Source organism: Falco biarmicus, chromosome 8 (assembly GCF_023638135.1).
Source record: "Falco biarmicus isolate bFalBia1 chromosome 8, bFalBia1.pri, whole genome shotgun sequence".
NCBI lineage: Eukaryota > Metazoa > Chordata > Aves > Falconiformes > Falconidae > Falco > Falco biarmicus.
In genome coordinates this window covers 16673482-16687209 of record NC_079295.1, presented here as the reverse complement: position 1 = coordinate 16687209, position 13728 = coordinate 16673482, and the positions used below count along the sequence as shown (strand labels likewise).

At 39.3% G+C, this 13728-nt stretch overlaps 2 protein-coding genes across 6 annotated transcripts in view; one reads left to right on the top strand and one right to left on the bottom strand.

Moving 5' to 3' along the window:
- The window catches only part of NBEAL1 (neurobeachin like 1), an 88736-nt gene extending 81389 nt beyond the window's left edge, over nt 1–7347 (top strand). For all 5 annotated transcript variants that reach the window (XM_056350295.1, XM_056350296.1, XM_056350297.1 and 2 more), the window contains one exon: nt 692–7347. In XM_056350295.1, coding sequence (XP_056206270.1) covers nt 692–768 — 77 coding nt within the window. In that variant the 3' untranslated portion in view covers nt 769–7347. The remainder of the gene's footprint in view (nt 1–691) is intronic.
- The window catches only part of LOC130154312 (alpha-aspartyl dipeptidase-like), a 7280-nt gene continuing 887 nt past the window's right edge, over nt 7336–13728 (bottom strand). Inside the window, exons 3-8 of the mRNA XM_056350305.1 lie at nt 13065–13139; nt 12394–12473; nt 10820–10993; nt 9253–9312; nt 8370–8452; nt 7336–7838 (exon numbers count right to left, since the gene is read on the bottom strand). Coding sequence (XP_056206280.1) covers nt 7760–7838; nt 8370–8452; nt 9253–9312; nt 10820–10993; nt 12394–12473; nt 13065–13139 — 551 coding nt within the window. The 3' untranslated portion in view covers nt 7336–7759. The remainder of the gene's footprint in view (nt 7839–8369; nt 8453–9252; nt 9313–10819; nt 10994–12393; nt 12474–13064; nt 13140–13728) is intronic.

The following is a 13728-nucleotide window of genomic DNA, read 5'->3' as shown; positions in this document are numbered from 1 at the left end:
TAGGAGTAAATTAAAAGTTTCTGAAAAATTGTTGTCAGATTGCAAACCTACCAGATGCTGGATTTAATGTGGCCTCTGGTTGCTTGTTATCTGTCTTTACTTATGGAACATTCAGTATGAATTACTTGTGGTTTAAATTTTATTCTGAGCACTTTACCCAGGATCTTTGGAAGACTGTATAAATTTGATATCAGGAGAAGATAAACTTTTTCTTTTTCTTTCATTCCGCCATCACTGCCCTCCTGCATTTTGGTTATCTTTTCCTATTCGCTTCTAACAATTTCTGTTTGAAATCTCTGAAATAAAATGTCCTTTCTTCTAATTTGGTTCTTTTTTGCTTGACATTCACCTCTCTTTTTTCCTTCCTATCAGAATAGAAATCTAAACACTGTTTCTAAGCCATTTGAAGTAGGTTAAGTATTAAGTACGTATTACTTGGCGATATCCCTTTAGCTGTTCAAAATCAGGGAAGGCTGTGATTAGTGTTTAGTCTGTTGTTTTTTGTCAGTCCCAAGAATCATCCCTAAGTGTAATTTTGGTTTAATTTCAAATATTTTTTGTTGTTACGATTTTGTTTATGCAGTGCATTGTAGTGTCTGCATTTCACCAGAATCAGTGTCTGAATTCCTTTTTAATTTATCCACCTTATCCCTTCCCCCTCCTTTTGTTTCTCTGAATTACTTTTAAACAGATGCGCTCAGGTCAGCTTTCCCGAAAGCTGTGGGGATCAAGCAAACGGCTCAGCCAGATTTCATCAGGAGAGACTGAATATAACACTCAAGATTCCAAGTGATTGCTGCTTCTACCTTCTCTCATGGATTCCAGAAACATGTTTAATTTTTTGGTCACTTTAAATGTATATCTCAACTTTCAGGGGCTTGATTCTTAAGTCTGTTAACGATGAACCTATAGTAGAGGTATAGTAATAAGCATGTGTACTCATGCAAGTTAGCTGGCTTGCATATTTTTTCTTAACTGTGTTGGATTGGTCACAGCACAATCCCTGTCTAAATAGCTGCTAAAACTGTGTTTCAGAAAAGAAGGAAAGAAAAAAAAAAAAGAAAACCAAACAACACCGCCCCTCTTCCCAAACCTCCAAATGCAAGTTTGCTAATTGAATTTCAGATAAGTAGCGTTTGATTTGAAGGTGAATAGGGCTTGATGCTCCTTGATCACGAAGAAGATATTTGGCTTTCCTTTGGTAGCACTGTAATTCCCCAGCAGTAAATTAAAATTCTGGCAGTTGCAGTGGTTGAATTCAAAACTGGGATAGCTGACAGTTATGACCTTTTAAATATGGGGGGTTTAGCCCAATGAACAATTTCTTGCAATTTGTTCCTGTAAATGGCTATTGCTATCTTCTTTTGCATAGTTCCAGCTTCAGGCTGCTCTGCAAGGAACATCTGTGTTGCACTACTTGATTATCAGAAATTGTTTAAAGTACAGACATGAATAACTTCAGAGAAGTTGAAGGTGGTGAAGGAGCTGAAGGAGGTAGGAAATACTTGCTGCTGAAAATTATTTAAATGGTTAAACTAAACTAAGGCACACCAAGAAATTCTGTAATATATTTAATATCTTGAAGAAAAAGAGAGGAAGAATCAATATCTATATTGGTCAAAGATCAGTGTGTTTCTTTAGTCAGGTAACTCCTGTAAACAAAAGATAAATTTCCACTGCAAAATGATTTAAACCAACATTGCAGCACAATTTAATTAAATAGTACCTGTTTGATTCTTGCTTGGTGTTCACCAAACCCGTTGTTAGCCACGTGGGGTTTTTTTCTGTAAAAACAAGCAGGGAAACAGATAATGTATCCATTTTCAAGGTGTGTTTAAGACCTGGGAAAAGAAAATAACAGATCCTTACATGCCCTATATCCAACAAAGCAGTTTTGGTTTGTATGCTATATTTTGGAGAAGCCATCACTGAATTTCTTTGGTTTAGCAATACGTGATGATAGAAGGGTGTGTGTGTTCCTATCGTTCTGACATTTTTATTTTATTGTTTAAATTATAAACCCCATACTGTTAGAAAAGCCTGGTGCCGTGGGAAAAAATAAGAATTTTTGGATCAGCGTGTGAAGGTATGTGTGCATGTGTATATATGTGTGTATGTTTGTGTATATATATGTATATACATGTACGTATGTCTATTAAAAGGAGAAAATACCGTGGGGTAAGGGGAGTATAGATATAAAGCAGAGCTGTAAGTGATTGTTAGCTAGTACGTTCCCTTTTGGCTACCCCTTTCTTCCCTCTACCATCACTTTTCTTGTTATTTTTATTTATTGAAATGAATGTGTGTTGCATCTCCTATAATTGTTATCAGATATTCCCTGTGGCTGGGGAGCTGTTGAACTACCTGAGGAAATCTATAATGTATAATCTTTTCATTAACTTTTAGCACAATATTTATTAACATTGTAGAAATAGTAATACCTTTTTACCCTGCAAAAGGATAATCTTTAAAAGTTCTGTTAAGTCTCATTAAAACTGTTTTCTCCTCCTCAGTCTTTACTGGAAACAAAAATCCCTTTTAATGACTGATCAGTGTGCTGTGTAAAGAAAGTTGCATTGCTTTTTCTTAACTTTTGTAAGCTAAATAATCAGATTAGTGAACAAGTGCAAGTGGATCTATGCATAGCTGCAATGTTCTGACTAATCACTGTGATAGACTGGATTGTCTGGAAAGTTAGAAGAAAGTAAGAATTATTTCCCTTAGTCACTTGCCAAGAGAGCATTAAATTTTCAGAAGTAGAGCAGTGTGGGTTTTTTCAGACTCCATGTATGTAAAAAAACCCAAACAACTGAACAAAAACAACCAACCAAAACAAACCACCAAAAATAACCTGAAACCCAAACACATCCCTTATTTTCAAATAAGCTATAGAGAAGTGAAAAATACTATTTTAAATCGATTACCTATCTAGTAAGAACACTAAGGATAGTACTGAGTATGCATATGAGAATGTGAAGTGTGCTTGTCCGTTATGGTTTTGTGAAGAAGGGATTTTGGAGGAGCTTTTTTGAAAGTGGTTTAGAAAAAATTCAGTTCAGAATACGAGATCTTTCTGTGTCATGGGAAGTTGAAAAAAAGAGCTCATTCGGGGCATTGAGTTGATGGTTTTTATCAGTATGCATAGGTGTTGTGTTTAAATGCATATATGAGGTTAAGTGTTTACTTGCAGGGGAAAGGGGGCAGGGAATGATGATGTTTTGGCTAGCAGAATCAAGTGGAGAAATTAGGAGAACAGGTCTTTTGTAATTTTTGTTGAGAGCACAGCTTTCTTCTTGTCACTTGCACAGACAAGGTTTGCGTAAGGTCGCAAACATCCTACTGGGGGTTACATATGTTTATACAGTACTCATGTGAATCTTTTTGGTAGTTTAATATTAAAGAATACTGAACTCACTGTGTCAGTGTAAGTAAAATACAATGTCATTGCAATAATTGGGGATGAAAGAGTTTATGGTGAAGAGCTTTGATATTTGAATACCACCATTTCAGTGCATCACAAGCATTGGGTGATCTTCACAAGTATCTGGGACAGCTTTAGATGTGGACAGTTCTTGGGTTCTCAAACTCGAGGCTAGTTTGTGCTCAGCACAAGGCAGCAGCAGCAGAATGCGGGAGGGACAGGTGAGCTCTGAGCTGCTTCTGCTCTACGCCGAATGGCAACATCCATTGCCTTTTGATCTTGTATTTGGCTCTTGAGGAACGCTTAGCGTTCTTCCTTCTTGGAAAGACCTTGGAAAGGAGGTTTGAAGGTCTGCACTTTGCCTTTATCTAAAATCACCTTTAAAAGATACAGGTCATACATGTGAGCGTTAGCTGGTATGTTGTTTCCTTTGGCTTTAACTGATTTGTGCAAGTCTTTTTTAAAAGTAGAGAATAACTTTTCTGATCAGCTGTTCAGGCTGGTTGAATTGCAGTCTCTTATGCAGTGCACTGTGAATTAGTGAATTGACTTTCATATTTTTTTGATTTCCTCAAGTGAATAAAGTTTAGGATCACGTGTTGTTTTTCATGTAGTATTGGCAAAGTAAGATTCTTCTTTGGTTTTGAACTAAGATTTATTTAAGTGTAAAAAGTAAAGCTGTGAGATGAGAGACTTCTGATAAGGAATTCAGAATAAACAAGTCTTAAGTGACAGTTGTTTCATAACATTACATTTGTCAAGATCTTTTTGATGGTATCTTCTTTTAATTTTTAGAACAACCCTCGTGATACTTATCAAAGCTTAAGATATGCTTACCTTTGAAGCAGAGTAATTAAGTAGGAGTGTAAATATATGTAGTAAACAAAACTGAAAACTGACTCTCTTTTCATACCTGCATATAAATAATATCAAGTAGTTAGCGGTATTGAGTAACTTCTCTGTAGCACAGTTTTGAACTTGCACACCAAAGGATGATATTTAGAAGACATCTCTCCTTTATTACAAGTAAAACGTTTGTTAAATTTCTCTTTATCAATTTACTTGTTCTTGATAGTATTTTTAGTTGTCTTTATAGTGAAGAATCTTACCTAGTCTGTGCAGTTTTTGTACTATATAAGCATTCAGGAAGTGAAATGTTTGCTGTTCATGTTAGCATCTGACTTGTGTGAATTATTTTTTATCAATGTATTAACTAATATGTGCTCATAGGATATCTAGAAACCACATCTTCCATCTTCCGTGTACCTTACCACCACCAGCACAAAATAATAATCCCAATCTTAAACTAACTGCACTTCTGCACTTCTGATGGTTAGTACACATTGTGGAAATTAGCTCTTAGGAAGACTATTTAATTTAAGAAGAAAAAAGGAAAACCCAATAGCACAGACATGTATTATAGTTGCTTTGCTAATCTACAACATTGATAGAAACAAGCTTTTTTTTCCTGCTGGTATACCTTAGATCATGAATATTATCACAGAACAGGTTTATCAAAGTCTTTACAGGCTTTAGTCTAGTCAATTGGCTGCTTTATAAAGATATTCTTAAAAGTTGTATTTCTGTGCCCTTTAAATGAAATGCAAAGAACTAAGTTTCTGCACTGTAAAAAAATCTGTATGGGACTGGTAACAGTCCTAAATCAGTCTGCTTTAATATGGTCCTGCAGGAATGATAAATTTATTTTTATTTGTAATGTACAATAATTGGGTAGATCTTTTTACTCTTGCCTTAGTCAATGGGAGCTGTATACCTCACTTTCCTAGACCATGTCTCCCTCTTCCCTGTTCCTTCTGCAAGTCTTTCCCAATCTTAATTAACAAAACCATTAGAAAACATATGTACAACAATCAGATGCTCCACAGATTTTATACTATGTGTGTGTATTTACTTGAAAATGTGTACCGATATACCAATTATGGTATGGTAGGGAGCTTTAAAGCTAGAGAGGGGAGCAGAACATGTGTCAGCCTCCTTCAGCTCCTATATTCAGAGTCTGTGTAGACATTTCTCTGTATTGTCACCTGAAGGCACTCCTTTCTTCCACGGTTAAAGGCGCCTTGCTGGCCGGGTTAGATGCTGTGACTGGGTGCTCTGAGTACTTTTTTTTTTTTTTCCCCATTCAAAGAATTAAAAAACCCCAAACCAACACATATAAATGCATATCATAATGTGAACCTAAGACCTGACCTAATAAATACTGTTAGATGAAAGCACTACATAGGGTTATATTTAGTTGGGTGGAAATTCAAACATGTGCTTCAGTGCTTTCTAGAGTGGGCTTTTCATGCTTCTTGGTTTAAAAGCTATGTCAGTTTCAGCTGTGAACATGACACTCCTTAGTAGTCTCCTTTTGGGGAGAGTAACAGTTTTTGTGCAGTGGTATGCATGTGGGTTCATCGTACACCAATGTTAGATTCAACTGAAGTGTTTGGAAGATATCTTCCCCTCCATCCCAGGGAGCCAAATTCTCATTATTACTAATTGCTCTTGCTAGCATGTACTTATAAAGGAAGCAAGGGTTTTCTGAAAAGCTACTGCAGCTAAAAAATATTTTTGGGGGCTAAATTTGGTTGTCCCCTTCTTCACTATTATAGTTATCCAGATGCCTGAACGCAGAAATACTTCTGAGTGGCGGCATAGCGCACTCTGCACAGTTTGAGTTGAGTGCTGTTCATCTTAGTGCAGTCTTGAACACCCCATCTGTGAGGAACTGTTTGTAGTGTTTAATCAAAGGTACCCTTTGTTAGCTTTTAATTCACCTTTTTGCTGTGCATCTGTGGAAAATTGTTGTGTGTTTCTTTTAATTACCGTTTACCCAAATGGCCCAGATAAAATCGGTGTTTCACTTTTCAGGAGGGAGTTCTTCCAGTTGTGTGTTCTTTCGTTTTTCATCTACTGGACTTGGGAAATTCGGCAAGTATTTCCAGAGCTTCGGTCTGTGGTTATACTCAGCACAGACACAATTTCATAACACATTTTCTGTCCCAGAAGCATGATTGTCAGTATAGATTATGGTTTAAAGCTGCTAAGGTGTTTTGAGATTGAAATATAAAACATCTAGCCATATATATCATAGATCTAACTGAACTTAGAAGCCACTTCTTTATTTAGCTTCCTATCTAGTCAGTATTTTCCTCTTGAGGGAGCCATATTTTATGCCTTGAAGTAACTTTTTAAAATAAACTTAGTCTTGCACCTGACAGCACTGCTTTAGTCATACATAACTGTGAGCTGTTGCTTAAAGAAAGCCATGAGGGGGAAAAAAAATAATAAGGAGAACTTGCAATACGTGTTCTAATTCAGTCCCTTACTATGCAGGAGCGCTTAATATAAGATTAGATAAATGTAAGACTTAACCTCCATTTGGTCAGTGTTTTGATGGAAGCTGTGACACTACTCAGTGTGCTTGATGAATTTTTACTAATGAGGGAGTGAAAGCAAAGGCCTTACAGCAACAGTTAACCATATATTCTGATAATTCTTACAGATTGTGCAATTACATGATTACAAATGGATTTTTAAATGCCAAAAAATGCCTTTTTTTAAGAGCTAAATGTTAGGTCTGAGGAGTGTCAGAAATACCTGCTTTCAAAAATGACCCTTCAGGCACTGTAATGAACTTGCTGTCAGTCTTCTGTGCAATATCTTTCTCCCTTCTGGGTGCTTTAAGAGTATACTGTATGTCTTATTTTATTTTACCAGTATGTTTTAAGAGTGTGTATATTGGCTAATGATGGGTGTTTTTCTGTACAGCATGGTGGAAGATGTTTTAAAATTTTGCACTTTTCTAGGATTTGCAAGTTTGTAACCTGACAATTTTTAACATGCACACTTTTGTACATAATTAGCATTGTATATATTTAACATGAGTCTGAAGCAAATAAAAGTAATTGAATGCATAACTTCTCCCTTTATTAATAGCACAGAAATTAAACTAATAGTGTGGGATAACACTAAACGAATAATTCTTTCATTTAGCAGGTAAAGTTAGGCAGCAGGGACAGGTGGCTTGGATGTCCAGTCTTAATTGCATTAAAGTAACTTTTTTTTGGTGGGGAAGGAATCAAAGTGGATACATGAATGTACAGACCCTTTCAGACTAAGAACAGCAGTGATTACTCAAGTATTGCAATAAAAATTGTCTTTTTGCTGGGAAGGAGAGATACAAGTTGTGAATTAGGGTGGGGAAAAGACTCCACGAATGCATATTTATTTATAAAGCTAAGGTTCTCCACCCACCCTGGGACTAGAAGCATCTCTTTCCTTCCTCCTCATTGTCTTCCCATATATTTTTTCACTGCAGAATGTGCAAGGCTACAGATTCTGGAGATTACTGTCAATCAGGAGGAAACTGAAATCTGTTCCAGGCTCATGTTCAGTTGGTTTCTTACCCCTGTAAACAAGAAAAACCATGCTGTGAGCTTTAACAGGAGCTAGGACTGCTGTGCTTCCATCTGTTACTAAGGACAGAACAAGGCATCCTTATTCATAACAAGCAGTTTTGACTCCCTTCCTTGCCTGCATCATGGGACATACATACTAGATTTCTTAGTTATATGTTCATATGTTTAAAGACATGACTTCCCTTGTTCTAGAGTTCAGCGCATGGGGACCAAGCCAGCGTTCCCCTGCCCTTCAATAACAGAGCTGACTACTGGGGCTCTTTCTGCGAACAGTGACTGTAGTTTGAAAACACAAGCATCAATGGATGTAATGCCATAGCACTTACTGGGTAAGTCAGAGTGCTGTCGTACTGCCTGCTCTTTTGGAGCATAAAGCAATACTTGTATTTTCCCCCAAAAATAAATGGAAGCAAGGGATTAAGTAACTTCTGATGTAGGGTACAGGCAGCATGTGCCAGGAGTCTTAACAGAAGTCTTCTTTCCTGTCTGAAGGAGGGTATCAATTTAAATGAAGCATTTACCTCAGAAACAGACGTGCTCCTGTCACTCCTTGCAAGGTGGCTTTGTCTCCTTCCACTAGCAGCATTGCACCTTCCCGCAAGCCCTAATGGTGATGGAAACATTAAATGTTATTTTCAAGCTATTTAAAAGGCTAGAATGCTTGTCACAAGCAGGCCAGTCTTAGTGCAGCTCGCCATTACTACAGACAAGGCTTTCTCACTCACCTATTTCTAACAAAGATGTCAAGACAAAATTGGGAGAGTTACCTTGTTTTAGAAGCTGGTTTTCTTGTTTATTTTTCACTTTTAAAGGAGAAACCATTAAGGAGAAAAGGAAAGTGTGGGTTTTTTTTTCCACAACTACTTCTGCTACCACCATTCTTAGATCCAGTTTGTGCCAAGCCACAGCCAGCTGGGTTTCCTAGAGCACAAACTACACTCCAAGCTCAAGCACAGGGACAGGAAACCCAGAGGTCGCACTTCCTCACTGTAACTACGAACATACTACTGAATGAGCAAATTCAGAAACCTAGGGAGATTAAAACAAATTGTAAAGTTAAGAATACCTGCAAAAAGATTAAGGAGCGGTATCTTAACATCTGCATGCACACCACCCCCAGCAGACAACATATGACTGGTGGCCAGTGACTAGAAGTTGCCAGAGCTGCCTAAAATACAGGGTTTGGCAACAGGACTCCAAGCATCTCATTTGTTCTAACCCATTTTCTACAAGTGAGTGAAATCCAAGGTTGAAGCTCTTAGCAAGAATGTAACTGGCCTTCCATGCCGCAGTTCTGTAAGGCTTATCAGGCTGGGGAGCCCACACTGAAAGCTGGTAAGAATGCATTTAAAATGATTACCATACTTAGAGCCATGAGCTTCATGACTGGGAACTACTACTCACCAGAACGGGAGGGGTGTTTGGTTCTTCATGATACTGGCGAATTCTTTCCTCCCTTGTTTCCTGCAACAGTGAGTGTAGATTTAGCTGCCCAGGCAGTACGGTAGGACTTGCAGCTATCCAAGCATGACACCAAGCAATTTCATAACATTAAACAAAGCTGGCACTTCCCCTCAAGGAGAATGGAGTGGCAGGTTTGACTTTAATAGATATGTATTCCACCCTTCATCACTAGCAGCAATTGCTGCAGGTTGATCAAATAACTTACACAATCCCAGTCCCCAACCCAGTCCCCAAAACCCTTTAAACTTACTTCCACTCAGTTAATCCAGTTTTTTGGTGTTTTTGGTTTGTGTGTTTTGTTTTGTGGGTTTAATGCTAGCTCCACATGCTCAACCTTGGAGCAAGAGCACTGAGGAAGATGGTGGAAGCAAATGTCCAAGATGTCACCTTCATGAAAGAGGGTAGTGAACCATGAATTTCCACTGATAAAATATGTGCTTTTTTGTCCTCAAGTAGGTATTACACTGAAGAATTTCCTTCTGTGAACAGTTCTGCCATGTTTCCTGGGTGTTTGCTGCTGAACTGAGCAACAGTAGTTACAAGAAATGGAACCAGAAGGATTTGTTGGTAAGGAAACACAGGAACCCAGCAGGGACTTGGTACAGCACAGAGCTTCCAGCCTCTTTTCTGAGAAACAGTGGAAGTTATTTATAGGGAAAAGACTGCCTGCTTATCTAGTGACAAGCTGATTAAACGAGTACCTACTTCATCTAAATTCTAGAAGTATGCTCTGATCCTCCATCTCTCTGTTGTCCCCTAATTCTTAATACTTCCTCTAACCGTGAAGGAATTTTGACTACAAGGAGGAAAGCATTTGGGCTATTAAAACATGCACCACAGAAGCTGCTCCCTGAAGAATTAACTGACAGGCTATTCAAGAATCAGCTCCTCCATAGTGGAGATGTTAGTCTTTCATGCTTGATGGTTAAAATGTTTTTCTTTCAGCTGTATTAGTACCTGTGCTTGCTCAGTACTGGATGTTACAGGGTGTGCTCTCTGCAAGGACACTGGTGCCTAGGTAGTTTCTTATACAAGATCGCATGCAATCTCAAGATCTCTTCTGATGGTTCCTTCAGATATTCCTTTAGATATTTAAGCCTCGTAATGTATGTTTAAGTTGGGTCTCCTCAAGCAGCAGGCGAGATAGACTATGGCAGGACTTTCCCGAAACACATGGATTGCACATTTGAAGTTTATCTTTCCCTGTGCCATCCCCCTGCCCCAGGCCCAATTCCATGCCTAGGTATGAAGCAACAGTATTTTAGACATTGCAAAGCTGCTGTTTGTGAAAACACTTTGTTCCGCTCTCAGTAATACTGTTGCCAACTTCTCTTCCCACTCAAAAGCCTTAGGAGGGAGCGAAGTGTTACTGCCTCACTAGCATTTCCACTTGCTCAAGGGAGCAGCTGTTAAGACATTCTATAGCTTTGTAAGGCCTCACAAATATACATTGTTGTTGCACCTCTGCACCCAGGTTACTGTGTTAGCTCTGGCATGCTTTACTTACACCCATGTGAGTGCTTTTAACATCTGGGTCCAGGTAGTGGGGGTTAATATTGAAAGGAACTAAACCTAGAGCCTGCAGGGAAGGTGGATAAACAATTGGCATGTCATTGGTAGTATTGATGCTGATGGTAGCAACGTTAGTTCCTGCGCTGGATCCCACGTAAGGAATCCCATCCTGAAAGACAAAAGCAATGATTAGTATGCAGTATTACAATCAGGAACTACATTTTATAGCATTTTTTAGCATCTTATATCATTCTCAGAGACTTAGCAATCAGATCGCACTTAGTCCACATCTCACTGCTAACTTCACAGATGAAAAGCAGAACAAGAATTCAGGTTCTGAGGTGCACAACAGCTTGTATATGTCAGTCATGGTTGTCACAGAACTACTTGTTGGATGTCCTGGACTCATAACACTGTGACCCCATCACAAAAGAACTTAGAAGGTTGTTAGTACATATATTGGACTTTACTAAGACAGATTTATTATGTGCATTGCATTTACAGGAAATACCTGCGCTAGCTTTTAACTAGCTTCTGAAGAGAGCAGCCCATCTGAAGCTGAGTACAATGTTGCCACAGCATCAGCTTACCAGTACTGTGACCAGCCAGTTTAGTGCTAGTTCAGGTATTACTATATGCTGTGTTGTAAGTGGAAGGATTCCACACAAACATGCAAGTATACGGATAATAGAACAAATTGTAAAAATAAGCTATCTTGAGAGAACCGCTGCTAGTATAAGTGTAACCAAACAGTTATCTAGACTTCACCGGTACTTGAACACTTTCTGGCTTTTCTGCCCACAACAGGCATTGAATTTCTGTATATTAAGACGGCCTAGCTACATAACCTTTTTTTCTTGGAAGCTGGCCTTTTCAAACATATTGTGCTTGCATAAATCTGCCTGAAGTTGTTTGCAGTTCCATATTGCTAGGGGAACACCTGGCTTCTGTTCTGCTCCATGGATGGTGTATCTTTGTGGTGCCTTATGAGATTTGCCACCCAGAAGGGGGCTGCTGACCAGAAGGACTCGATGGCACTCGTACCTCTCAATTCCAGATCAAAGAGGTACACAAGGTAATTACACCATTTTCAGTGTCAACAGGACATCGACTAAAAGGCATGTATGGATCCAACTCTATTAATAGTTTATTAGCACAAAACTGCAACTTGAACGTGTCTGTATCTATTAGCAAAATAGAAAGTGGACACCTCAGGCTGAAAAGCAGGGTTTCTGGACATACATTATGTCCTGCACGGCTCTTCATTGGTATTTTACACCGAGTAGCTTGCTTCTAAGGTATTATGCAGCATTGTACATCCCAAGGTCTTGCAGTCCCACATCTGGGAAACTGCCCTAGAAAGTTTGCTGACCTCAAGTCTTTTCAGGCTTCAATGACTAATGGCAGCCTTATTTGGCCACAGATCTCAGTCCACCAGGCTGCGTGAGATGGCTCAATATTTGAAGTATATTAGACACAAAGATGCAGAATGAACTTGGATTTGTCTGAACAAAAGCTTATGCATGAGATCCTGCCACTCAGACTTGGCCAGCGTCCTGTAGCATTTACCTCAAGAACTCTTTTCCTGATCTCCTGTATCAGACAGTTGTCGTAGAGAGCTTTCAGGAGACGGAATGTGTTCCCACCTCCTGCAGAGAGAGAGCCCAGCTTATTTAACATGTTCTCACCGCCAATATTCATCGAAGCTTTTACAAACTTGGCAGGCTCAATGATTTCTATGCTCTATTCAGGGTAGTATCCTGCATTGAGCAGCAGTAAAACCAGAAGCTTCAGAAGAGTGGTCACAGGGCAAGCTCTGGGCTCATGCCCCAAGTCCTTCTTGTAACACTGGTGCTGGCTCTTTGTCAGCGGACACTGCTGTAATACCCAGGAGCATGGCATTAGGACTATGCTCAGTTGGAGCCCAGTAGTCCTGAATCTTTTTAGACTTGATAAAGTGATGATCCAGCTGCGATGATTGTGTTTTATCACTGAAGTACTGTTCAAATGAATAATCTGAAATTTACTGGAGGTGAAGGTCCATTAACAAATCTCTCCTATTTCCATCCCCACCACTAAATGTAGGGTCTTACTGTTCCCCATCAAAGTACTGGTTTCTGTAGTTTCTAATGATTGCTAGGCCCAATTTTTTCGTTGTTGTTTCTACAGTGCCTGCTCTGAGCAGGACTAACCCAGTGCCCTATGTAAACCCTCATCAGGGAGCAAGAAATAAAACTTACCGATAAATATTGCTTCAGATTTCCTTACAGCTTCCACTGGATCACAAGATTCATGAATGCTGTCCAGCCCATAACCTTAAATGAAAGAGTATTTTGCTTTGCCACTTCAGTTCGGTGGAGGAATGTGGTATGTTCAATTCCTCCCTCCCCCCAAGCCAAATGTCTTGCCAGACAACTAGGGAAATTTCAGAGAACTCTACAACATAAAGTATATGTCCTACATTGGTGCAGGGCTTCTGCATCCAGCTGTACCAAAGGAAATGTTTGATTTACAGATATACATGCTCTGTATCTTAAGAGCGGAGCATTTCACTCGGCAGGCACAGGCTGAGGCACGCAGTCCTGCTGAGCATTACCGGCAAACTGGGAAACGAGAAGGAAAAAGCTGTCAGTCTTCAGCTCGGCTGCAAGTCTGAACACGATGTGCCACCGCTGGGTCTAGCATTACTGGTGCAAATATCTGATCTGATTTTTTTTTTTTTTTTTTAATGGTTAAAATGTCTGGCTTTGACAGATTTGCCTTGCTGGGGTTCGCTGAGTACAGGGAGTGCCAGGAGAGCCAGAAGGTGGATGTTTGCTGGCAGCAATCTTTCTGCAAAAGAACGGAGCAAAGTGTGCTGCCCAGGGCAGTGAGTAGTGGTTATTACTGGGGTAACAGGTTATC